Source organism: Mustela nigripes, chromosome 5, assembly GCF_022355385.1.
Source record: "Mustela nigripes isolate SB6536 chromosome 5, MUSNIG.SB6536, whole genome shotgun sequence".
In the NCBI taxonomy this organism is placed as follows: Eukaryota; Metazoa; Chordata; class Mammalia; order Carnivora; family Mustelidae; genus Mustela; species Mustela nigripes.
In genome coordinates, this window is record NC_081561.1 from 39,054,452 (window position 1) to 39,067,292 (window position 12,841).

At 34.8% G+C, this 12,841-nt stretch overlaps 1 protein-coding gene across 3 annotated transcripts in view; it reads right to left on the minus strand.

The window, feature by feature from the left end:
- The window catches only part of ADGRB3 (adhesion G protein-coupled receptor B3), a 726,796-nt gene that overhangs the window by 53,215 nt on the left and 660,740 nt on the right, over positions 1-12,841 (minus strand). For 2 of the 3 annotated variants that reach the window (XM_059400179.1, XM_059400178.1), the window contains 5 exons: positions 12,312-12,381; positions 9,631-9,697; positions 7,037-7,122; positions 845-943; positions 348-519 (listed from right to left, as the gene is read on the minus strand). In XM_059400179.1, the coding sequence (XP_059256162.1) occupies positions 348-519; positions 845-943; positions 7,037-7,122; positions 9,631-9,697; positions 12,312-12,381 (494 nt within the window). The remainder of the gene's footprint in view (positions 1-347; positions 520-844; positions 944-7,036; positions 7,123-9,630; positions 9,698-12,311; positions 12,382-12,841) is intronic. The other variant, XM_059400180.1, reaches the window with a different exon arrangement.

Sequence of the window (12,841 nt, forward strand, 5' to 3'; positions counted from 1 at the left end):
ATATATATATATATATATATGCCACCCCACTCCCTCATCTACTAGTGTCTCTTACGGACTTGTCTCCACTTATCACCTCTCTTGACTCTACTCTCCCTGGTGTCTGGGACCCCTGGAAGCATCTTCTGTTGCACAGTCCCATCTGTTTTAACTGTCACTTTCAGGGTCCAAAGAACCCTCTTGAACTTTGTCTTATAGCTTCTCCTTTAGCTTTGACTTTCCAAATGATTGCCTTTAGAAGAGATGATTTTAATCCCAAGGTATTAAAATGAATGATCCTATTTGTTAACAAGGAAAATACTCATCTAACCAACATCCCCCTCTACCAGAGGGATTCTCTTTCGTACCTCTCTCCGAAGAATGCAGTGGACCATGACTATCACAAAACCTTGCAAAGAATCAAACACGGCAAAAAGTATTTGAAACAATATGGAGCGTTTGTCTGTCATGGCCAGAACTGCAGACATCCACGTCAGAGCCAGAAGGGGCAGCACCACGCAGGAACTCCAAAGGGACGCCCTGTTGAGAGACAGAGAGAGCAACATTACGTAGCTGCGTGTCACGCCCCAGGCAACAACCAACCCCCGTTCAACAAAGCATTCTTGGATGTGGTACCAAGACCATTAACTTGGAAACCATAAAGCAGATAACATTGCATAGTTTTATTTATGTTTTATAGCCAATCCCACAATAGTTATAAAGGCAGTTGCCAATTATAAATATTTAAGTATGCTCTTAGCTCCGATATTAGCAAACACGACATTTTTTATTTTTCCACAATAGCATTTTCTCACATGCACTGTAAAAGATTTGTAACAAGAAGATGTAAATGATTGGGACTAACATGGCGTTACTGGCGGTGGTGGCTGACAAAGCTGTTGTTGAAACTACTCCACACTTGGCACATTTGAGCGTCAAACCGCTATGAGGCTCACTCATCTGACTGCAAACAAACAGAACACCCACAAAAAGAACAAAATATTGAATTGTCACCAAAAAAAAAAAGACGTTGCTGCTGCAAGTTAGCTTTTAAATACGATTTCATGCAGATAAGTTTATTTATCAAAGATGAATGCTCTGGGTTGTTTTAAAGATGCATTTACACTACACATTATTTTTGTAACATTTACCTTTTAATAAGATGGGCCTTTGTTGCATGCAAAGCGTATTCCCATCAGTTACATCATAAATGGCCCGGTGTCTACAGTTCAAAATTGTTCAATACACTGAGTTAAACATAAGCATGTGTTTGTGTAGACATACAGTGAAAACCCTTTATTCAGACCCCTGATTATCAAACACATCAGGACTCCCAGCTTCAAAGATTTTCATTGTCATTTGCAGAAGGCACATGATACCAGTTAAAACCTTCTGAAATGTAAACATGTATATCAGAAGTCCAGTATAAGAAGATATATATTTTAATCATTTGTGGGCGATGTAGCCTTTATCTCAGCAGATTCATATTTTTTAATTTCTCACAGCATCAATGTATTATCCACATTTTAGGATGATCTGAATATAGGGGCTGATGAAATTTGATGAAATATCAGTTTATAATAAAAAGGGTGATAGTTTAATGCTTTAATAAAACACATTTAACATTAAGTTCAAAATAGTCTTTCGAACATTTTTTCACAAACTCCAATCCAACAGCATTTAAACGGTCTATTCTAATCCGGAGGATTTCGCAGGCAAATTCAGATTCAGATAATTCAGATTTAATGTCTTATGTCATAGAAGCAAAGTCATGCTATCCAGAAAAACTTTGTACACATTTTACATTAGAAAACAGTGCCTTGAAAATGACTGGTTTATTAGAACATAACGTGCTCATGAAAAACCAAAAGAAATTATTTGAAGTTCAAAACGTCTTGAAATGATTTTCTGCGGTATACTTCTCTCGTCTATTCTCTTGTGGTGCTGATGTCTAAAATATATGTTTTCTCAGTAGGTTTTTTCAAAATAATATTTAGTGGACAGGTATGTAATAAAAGTGGCAGGATAGAGAAAAATCCTAAGATCATCATACTTCAGACTATCTCATTTCTTTTAAAGAAGTGAACTCATTTTTGGATAGTGCTTGGATGAGATAATAAATCTGAAAGCTATTAAATAAGTAGACTGAGTGACCAGTAGACCCCAGGAGAAAAATCAAAGCTTTTAGAGTTAGATGTGAGGGTGGGAAATAGGGGACTACATCATTCATCTTACAGATTCCACCCTGGGCCTATGTCCTGGCACATGAGAACAAACTTTTCACAATAACAAGTAAACAATGGTCTATCCAGTTGGATCACTAGTGCCTCAATGGGCATGCGAGTGTGTTTGAAACGACTGCCAAAGGAGTGCCTATCTACAGCGGTGTTCCCCACAGTGGTGCCACCTCAGATATATGTACCCAACACCAAAGACTCCAGTTCAGTGTGGCTTAGGCATCTGTGTTTTTTCCTTCCTTTTAAAAGATATATATATATATATATATATATATATATATATATATATATATATAATTTTTTTAAAAAAATATATTTTTTTAAAGAGAAAGAGAGGGAGAATTGGGGGGGAAGGGGAAAGGGGGAGAGGGCAAGAGAATCTCAAGCAGACTCCATTAGAGCCCACCGTGGGGCTCACTCTACCCACCCTGGGATCATGACCTGAGCTGAAACCAAGAGCTGGATGCTTCACTGACTGAGTCACCCAGGTACCCTGGGCACCTGTGTTTCTTGAAGCCCCAGAGATTATTCTGATGAAAAGCAGGAATGCATACAACTGTCCTAACTATATATCTGAGTTATCTTTAGTTTTATTAAGCTCCATCAGATCAATATTAAAAAGGCATGACTGATCTACAGTTTCCTTTATCAGTGAAGATATGCTATTTGGTATTTGTGCTTTGAACACAAATGTAGCTATCTTCCTCAATTTAAGGGCACTGTCTCTAGGCTCCAAAGCAAGACTGAAAAGCCAAAGATGACTAAAAAGTAATTTTAGTTTAGTACACAATATAAACAAGTATTTTAGCCCTAAGAAAAACTAATTGATCTAGGTATGGGCTTTCCTGAAAGTAAGTATTAAGCCAGTATTTGAAATGCTTATTTCTCTTTGAGATTGATTTGTAATTAACCAAAAGGCCTATGCCCTTAGAGCTAACAACTGTTGAAAACTAAGCTTGATGTTAACTGGTTGGACACTTCTGGAATTCTATTATTAGATGTATATGGGGCAGAGGAGAGATAGGTTACCCAGGGAGATAGGATATTTCTCCCTAGTTTGTATGACCGCTACAGAAATTAATATAGTATGAAGACTACATAGTCTAAATGCTAAACAGGTTTGCTTCAAGAAAATTTTATTTCTTTGTTACAGGGGAAATGATAATATCTATAAAATAAAAAGTGCTAACAGTAAAAAAAAAAAAAAAATTGAATTTCCCATAAGTTCAAATGTTACCATGTCTACCAGGGAATCAGGTGGTTCCTGCAGGGTCTTGAGTCTACAAGCTTCCCTTCTCGATTTTCTTTTTCTTTTGCTTAGGAAAAAAACAAGAACAAAAACAAAACAACAACAACAAAAGCCTGTCTGATTGGTTCATTATGGATACTACATAAAACTTCTTGGGGAAAAAAAATACTCCCTTTCCCTTTGGAAAAAATCTCATGATATTTGTACAAGACCCTGGTAGTTTCCTTAACTTCATTCAGGTAGATGAGATAAAGCAATTTAAAATAGTAGATAAGAAAGTTCCATTGCAAAAAAGAGAGGAAAAAATGAAATATTCTGCTTGAGATATTTGTTAACGAGGAAAATATTCATATTTGAATACATATGCCATTTCATCTTTTCAATTATTTTGTATAAAATGTATTAATTGCAATCAATACCTCCTTTGTAAATATATTTTGTGTATTAGAAAAAATATAATTTGGATATTATGTACTTGTCAAGTTACTATGTTATTTCTTAAACATTCATTCATTCTGTTATAAATATTGATTGAATAAACTATTGCTTGGCAGTTTCTAATAATTATAAAAAGGAGGAAACAGGAACAAAAAACTGGTAAGAGGAACATGTTGATTCTAAATAATAAACAATGTTCCAAAAACACTTGATATCTAGATATTTTCAACCTGAAATATTTATTATTAATAAATTAATTAGTTTCTTGCTCACTGTTTCTTTAGTTAATTCTGATTATTTATTGTTCACTGAAATCTTTATGACTGTTCTCATGGATTCTCTGTGAACTAAAATCTTCTACAAATCTCCTTCAATCATACTTAGAAATAGTAAATTTCAATCTACACATATCTAGGCAAAAGTTGTATTTTATATTATAGAAAAAATTCTTAAAGCCTAGAGTCATTAACTTGTTGATAATTCTTTTCTGCTTTGAATTGTAACCATCATTCTGCTTTTATAACACATATTAACAACATTTCTATTTCTCTGATGGATGCCTTTGAACTGGAAAAATACAGATTCTGTTTTGCTAGTAAAATGCAGAAGTAACTTCTAATAATTTTTTCATAAATAGATGTTTTAAAATTAATGTGTAGATTGAAGTGGAAATTTCTAAATTCATAATGTGACAATTTTGTCATTTCTCTTAAGAGAAATGACAAACTGGATACAAGATATAAAATGATTAAATGAGAAAAAAATACTGATTGTAAATTTAATAAATCCTTAGCATTATACTCATTCTGATGACCTCATCTCTCTCTCTCTCTCTCTTTTTTTTTTTTTTTTTGACCTCAATGTCATGAATGGCAGAATCACAGATGCTTGACTGATAGAAGTCAGGATCACTTGAAAACAATCTATTTTCTTCTTTTAATGCGTCATAACAATAGTCACCATTTGTTGAATGAGTGTTTGCTATTTGTTATTCTAATGAATCCTCTGTATACATTATATTTCATATACTCTACTATGAGGTAAAATTATTATCCCCATTTTATAGGTTAGAAGGCTGAACTCCAGAATAACTAAGTAACATGCCCAAAGACACACATAGCCAGTAAGTGCAGAGCTAGATATTGAATATGGCTTTGTTCAAAAATATTTACTTCAAGCCTTTATCCTAACCACTAAATCCCCAGCCCCTAATTAAAAAATAATGTGTGTGTGTGTGTGTGTGTGTGTGTGTGTGTATACGCAGACACACATGTATATGCCACTAGAGGCAGAACCCAGTTTCTATACCCCATATTCAGTATAATCAATTTATACTTACATGATTAATCTGGGCAGAAATACTGAAGCTCTTGTTCCAATTCCAATCATACATGGCAGACCAACAAGAGCAATAGTGTGAAAGCCTCAAGTTCAAATGGTATAGAAAGTTCAGTGTGCAAGTTCAAGTTTACCTATTTAAGGATGCTGTGAAGACTCATCTGAAGTGAAAAAAGTTTCTAAGTGGTAAGTGATGCCCTCCTTTTAAGGAACCTCCAATGATGTTTTTATTATACCATTGCAGTTCTAAAGCTTGATATGAAGGATATAGTTTTTGTATTCAAAGCATTTTACTAGTCTTTTACTAGGGGGAACAATACCTAGATTACCATATCACATAAATCATTACGTAGATTATAGAAACCTAAAGCACTCAAAATTCTCACTGATCAGTGATCAAGTTTTGTGACTCTTAAATAATAACATAAGTTATTAAAGAAATAACAACTGTAGGGTAAGTTTTGAATCAAAGTACAGTTCAATAGATATAAAAATTTTCAAGAAGAGATAAAGGGAAATTCAAAGCATTAATATTTCATTCAGATTTTTACAAATGTATATGATGAGGTAATCATGTAACCTTACAAGGCACTATCAACCCGCTTATGAAATGTTATGAGTCATTAAATGTGGTGATATCATAGTGACAGTAAAATCAAAGGAGATGCTTTTCTAAATTTTGTAAGTGGTTAAAATGTGCAAGTGAAAATTATGAATAAATCTTCCTAGCAAGTTATAGTCAAAACATCATAAGGAATGAAAAAAAAATGACAAAAATAGTGTTTCATAAGTGATTATTTCATGTGAAGAAATTGTGAAATATACAATCAAAGAAAATGTACTATTTTTGCCGTAGTAAGATTTGTCTCGAGCTGTGTCACACCCTGACATTATGTTCAGTACCCTCCTGTCCTTTGTGACCCAAACTAGATGGCCTTGTTTACCTAAGAATAAGTATTATCATTCTGATTCAAAGGGCACATGCACCCAATGTTAAAAGCAGCATTATCAACAACAGCCAAATTGTGCAAAGAGCCCAAATATCCATCAACCAATGAATGGATAAAGAAGAAACACACATATACACACAGTGGAATACTACTCAGCCATAAAAAAGAATGCACTCTTGATATTTGCAACGGCTTGGATGGAGCTAGAGTATTATGCTAAGTGAACTAAATCAGAGAAAGACAAATATCAATTCACTCATATGTGGAATTTAAGAAACAAAACAAATGGACACAGGGAAAGGTGAAAAAAAAAAAGTGAGAGAGAGAGAGAGAGGCAAACCCTGAGAGACTCTTAAGTATTGAGAACAAACTGAGGGTTGCTAGAGAGGCAGGGGGTGGGGGGATGCGCTAGGTGGGTGATGGGCATTAAGGAAGGCACTTGTTGTGATGAGCACTGGGTGTTATATGTTAAGTGATAAATTACTAAATTCTACTCCTGAAACCAATATTACACTGTATATTAACCAACTAGAATTTAAATGAAAACTTGAAAAAAAATAACAAGTGTGTAAAGTCCAGCCTTAACATTTAATCTTCTTATCTTACAAACAGGCAATATGCACAAAGAAATCCAGACTTTCTTAATGCTCTTTCAAATTATTTTTAGATATTTGGCACATTACTTCAGAATAGCACATTGAACTTGAATGGCAGAATCTACCAAACACACCGGTTCATCAGGAACAAAATTCAAGGCACAGTCAAAATGCAGTCAATGATGATCTGGAATTGGAGTATGGGATTCACTGGTCAAGAACCTTCAAAATCCACCAATTGCAGCTTACCCGGCTCTGTGTTTGAGCTTTTTATCTAGGATCCCATCTCTGGAAACAAGTTTATTAAATACCAAAATGCCAATCACCATGTTGACCTGTCAAACAGAAACAAAGGTTGACCTCTCAATGATATTGAAGGGAATCAGGTCCCCCTTTCTCCTGAAAACCCTCTTTTATTAACTTATAACCACTTCCAAATTCAGAACTCACAATAGCGGTGATATAAATCACCTATCAAATATTTCATAATGCATATCGGAACAGAACAATGTAACAGTGGTGTGTCACTTTAAAGTTTTAAAGTACGTTAAGTACATTTCATTTCCACGCTTTGCAGTTCACACTAAGGAAATTACCATTTAATTGTCTAACGTAAAAGGTGCCATACTACACCGATCTGGCATTCTAAGTCACCCCTGATTAAAATCAATTGGCCAAACTGAGTTTTACCCTGTGAGTCAAAAGATTTTCGGTCTCACAGTGTGAGACTAGGTTGAGCCCTGGCAGCCAAATGTGTTAAGGATTCATCATTGTCCCCAGCAAGGAGAACAGAAGGCCTGCATTCCCCAGGAGGTGTGGCCATTCCTCCTGTGGGTGGAGCACATTTTCATGTTCCATGCTTTTTCTAGAAAAAGGGGGGAAGCCTATTCAACTCACCAGAATCCTTTAAGAGATGGACACTAAGACCAATTCTTATAATGTGCTCTACTGAACACTTCTCAGCATTTTCTAAGACTCTCTTACTCTCACTTAAAAGGTCTTTTGCATAATACATCTGAAATGAAACCACACATATTTTTCTTTCTCAAGTAAAATTGCAAAAAGCTGTAGAGATCGCTGTGGTCTATTTGTAGCAGCTTGTTATGACGAGCACCCACAATTCTCTAACCTTTTATCAGCACCTCCTGATAAAAGGAATCCAGTCCAACGCTGAAACCAAGATAGTCAAAGAAAAATATTTTCTTCATTTTGCCTTGCTGCCCCTTACCCTCCATGATCAACAGAATCTTGGTGCATCCCCCAATGCAAATGGTGAAGTCTTTAACATTAAAACTAGCAGTTCACAAAAATCTGTTTTAAATTAAACAGGATGACTAATTTGAAAAAAAGAAAGAAAGAAATAGAAAGAACGAAAGAAAGATAGATTGATTCCATTTCCCTAGCACATTGGCCTGACGAAACATAAAGCTGAAATCTGTTTAACTGCTGGTATAAGGATCCAAAGCAACTCTTAGGTAAGGTCTTAGGAGTTGTCACTTCTCATACCTTCTCTGGCAAGACAACCCTTGAATCAAAAGAAAGACTTACTCATCTTCACATTTCTCATTACATGAACTAAGAGAAAAAAGTGTATTCCATGGATTCTATTAATCTACAATTTAATCATGAGGGAATCCATCACTACTCCAAAGACCAAACTTTGGTTTTTCAATTATACGCCTACTCTTTGTTTCTCCATGTTAGGGTTATAGGTATATTAACTTAGTAGCTTAGGGAGATAATTGATTAAATAATAATTCAATGCAGCAGACAAAATTGTGTCTAATAGTTTCAATTTCCCTATGCTCTTCTCTAACACTCATGTCTAGATTTTTTTCTTGTGAATCATGCACAGTTTCTGTTCCCTGTTGTAGTTTAGAGAAAGGAGAGCACACTTTAAAGAAAGGAAAAGTCATACAGAGTTATTAAGAAAGATATGGCTAGCTTCTAATATACTGAATGAATCGTTCAAGAAACCAAAGGGTAATTTTCAATTAGAACTCTAATTTCACAGCAATGTGGATCTTTGTATTTAATTCAGACCATTTCCCCCCTTACATTTTCATTTAAAGATTTATTAGACAAGAAGAACTTGTAATCAATAATATCAGAGTGAGGGAAAGAAAGGCAAATTGGTAGAAAATTCTCATGTTTGCAAGATTCCCAAAAGAAACAATTTAAATCCTTATGCATAAAATATGGCAGGGGCTCTCAACTGGGGGTGATTTTTATCCACAGGGAATTTTGGGAAACATCTGGAAACATTTTTGATTTTTACTGACTTGACATTCCTACTGGTATCTAGTAGGTAGAGCCCAGGGATGCCACTAAACATCTTAAAATATAGAGGACAGCCTCACGACCAAGAAATACCTTGTCCAAAATGTCTGTAGCACTGATGCTGAAAGTCTAACATCTGCATAGGGTATTTTCTTGTTGATATTTGACAGAAGGCAGCAGTTACCAAAATTAAGAGATCTTAACAATGATGTAGATCATACAGAATAGTATAAGGTGGTATGATAATAAATGATGAAATTCGGTACAGGAACGAGGAAGAATTTATTGAAACTTACTCAAACTTCTTCACAAATGTGAAATTACTGTAAGAGAAATCCCACACTCCCATGTTTAATAGTCTTCAGTCTTCAAAATAAGAATATTTTAGAGTAATAAGGGACTAAATAGCAGTTGATATTCAAATTTAAGTAACAATTGATAATGAAGAAATAATACATTGAACTTTGAAATTTCTACAAAACAAATACAAAACCATCACTCTAATTGAAGCAAAGCAGGCTTTCTTGGCTAAGAAAACAGAAGAAGTTGACTTTGATGTTTACCAGGACAACAGCGGCTGCAGGTCCAACAAAAGCGTAGAGAAGTCCTCCTTCAAGAGACAGCCAGCAGCTAAAAATAACATCAGATAGAAACTAACAGAAATTAGTGATAAGTGTTAAACCATGAAGTATGATAAAATTACTTGAATTATGTACTTAGCATTCAAATTTTGGCACAAGCCTTTCAAAGGCTTGTAATTAAACAAAATGCTTTAGGAGATACGGCAAAAAGCTAAAATTACAGCATTTCATGTGTGAGAAATATTATGTACCTTTCACAGAAAAGAAACTTTTACTATAAGACCTTACTTTCAGGCAGTTAAAATATTTTAGACAAATTACTCTTGCAGTGAGATTTTTATATTGACTTTCAGTACAAAGGTGACTATTACATAAGTTTCGTAAAATGCTGCTTTATAACCATTATGAAAATTTTCAAATACTAAGAACAGCATGCTTTCAGAGTCTTGCATATGTCATTTACAAGTTCTTTCTTGAGGCCATTGGGATATTGGGAGAAATTGGTTTAAAAGCCATCATTGCAGGGAATGGATAATCTATATTTTCTATGCTTTTTTTTTTTTTTTTTACCTCTGATTTTACTTTTACCCCAGTCTACTAAGCAAATTCACTAAAGATAAGCTTTTGAATAAAAATAAGTGCAGCTGTGTTTATTTCGATTACTCAATTCACCAAGAGATGCAGGTTTACATTGCTAGAGACATGGTGGAGACACGGTAACCCATCTGAGTGAGAACGTTTGTTTTCTCAGAGCAGAGGACCATGAAGAAAACACGGGGTGCAACTTGGGCTTGCAAGATGGCCCATGTGCATGTGCAGAGTCCAAGAGAGTCAATATAAGGAAAGCACCAGGAAATGTTTTATCTCTGCTGATGCAATGGGTCATGCCCAGTATTTCATGCACCCGTTTTTGACATGCGACCCTGTCAATATTACTTCTAGCTCTGCAGAATGAACATGCTGCCTCCAAAAGTAAGAACCATTAACAATCACAGTCCTATATCTGTTCTAAGAATAAACTTTTCTATATTAGTTGTAGTGGGTATCTGACTTAAGCATTTATTAAAGCTCACAGAACTATAATTGAACAGGGTGAATGTTACTGTGCATAAATTATATTTTAATTAAAAATTTTAACCTAGTAATTCTATAAATAAAAATACAGATGTGTGTGTTTATATATATACACACATATATATTTATTTATATTTAAATATTTACCCATGCATACATGCCAATACATGTATCAATGTATACATAACACAAATGTGTCTGTCTATATGTATTCAAATGTACTTATTTCTCCTCACCACAGGAGTGGACACATAAAATTCTACTTCCCATTTTGGGAGTGATAACTGAATATCCTTTTTTTTTTTTTTTTAATAAAATAACTGGAGAAAAAGCCTTTAGTTTGATGCAGCACTGTAGTCAGTGTCTCTCAGACTGCCACTACATTACTACTATATTTTTGTGCAAGGTAATCTTCAAACTGATACATTATTCATTATATTGTATTCTGTCTAAATCACAAACTCCTTGAAAGTTGGAACCATATAATCTATAATCCTATCTCTTTCTATATCCCCAATACAGTGCCTTTCAAATACTGGGTTTATTCCAAAAGAGTCCTACTGTTGTAAAAAGTAATGTCTTAAAGGTAATTGCGCTGTAGTAAGCAGTACTCTACAACAAACAACCAGGAGCTTTGCCTATTTGTGTGTTTATAATACAGACTGCAGAAGAAAACAAGTGTTCTAATGACACAAGTTCTTTAAATTCTTTGGAAATTTCTTTTGGATGGGCAGGTGACATGATGTCTTTTGGCACAATCTCCATTTGGCTGAATCTACCAGAAGGTCTAATTAGCAGTAATTCCTACCTCAAACCTGAAGATGAACAGAAAATCTCACTTTAAAAATTTATGCTTCTAATAAGATGTGCCCATCTCTTTCTCCATTTCTCAACTGCCGCCTCAGCTTGAAAGAGCAGATGAAGGAAAATACGAAAGTGTATTGTTTTACATTTTAAGTGTTAAACATAAACATTACTTATACATTCTCTCATAGAATTTATCAGTATTATAGCTGTGATTAGGATGGGCTGATACCATGCCGTATTTCTTCCCTCTAATTTCTCCCATAGCCTAGGCATTTTCTAACCTGTATTGTACTGGTTCCCCTGATCTGTACGTTTTAGTATTACCTTAACATAGCAACAACAAAAACAACCAAAAAAACATAGCAACAAAACTTGAAGTAACATGACACAACTTGGTTGATACCAATATATATTATCATCAGTGAAATCAGAAGCTCAGATCAGAATCTTATGCTAAAAGTTAAACCACCAGGGTTTATTCAGTTCCCAAGATTGTATTTGAGATTAAACACACAAAATAAATACTGAAGCATTTTGAAATGCACTGGTCTTATGAGATAGTGGGAAACTGAAACAAGGATTCTGCACAGGGCTTCAGCATATACTTCCCAAGCTCTGTGCATTTAAGCTACCTTACATCATTCCACACTAATGCGATTTCTACCCTAGTTAATGACTCGGTGACAAAATGCAAGCCATCAGCAGTGCCAACCAAGAGTAATGAAGCATAGATGATGATTTACTTAATTATAAACATGATGTATCACTGTGGATGGACTTACTAGTGATCAGTGCCATATCCTTTCGTCCTTGTGAAGCCTACTGATGTGGCCACTACTAATGCTGGTAAACCTGCAAGAGAAGCATTGTCACACATCACATTCAGCTGTAACCACTGTGCATTCTGGCTCAAGAAAGCTAGGACAGACTCAAAATGCTTACACTGGAGAACTACCATTGCTTTAATTCTTTCGTGAAGTATGTTTCCATCACAAAATTTCTTTCAAGTACAAAAATATGAGAGCGACAGCTGGTCTTTTAACTCAGTGCACTTCTGTAATGTTGCTAGGTTACCACCACATTTGACATGGGTTTAAAGGAAATTAATAACAGAGATTTAGTCTATCTTTTAAGTTATTTTTTTCCCTAGGGGTCTACGCTGTTATAAAGGAAATTTATAGTTATAAAATCAGAAAGGCAAAAAACGGATATTGTGCTGTGATGGAATATCACAGAAGTGGAACATTCAGTTGGCCTCGTATTGATCCACATCAGGTTGTACTTACAATAAGAGAAAAAATAAATCCTAGCA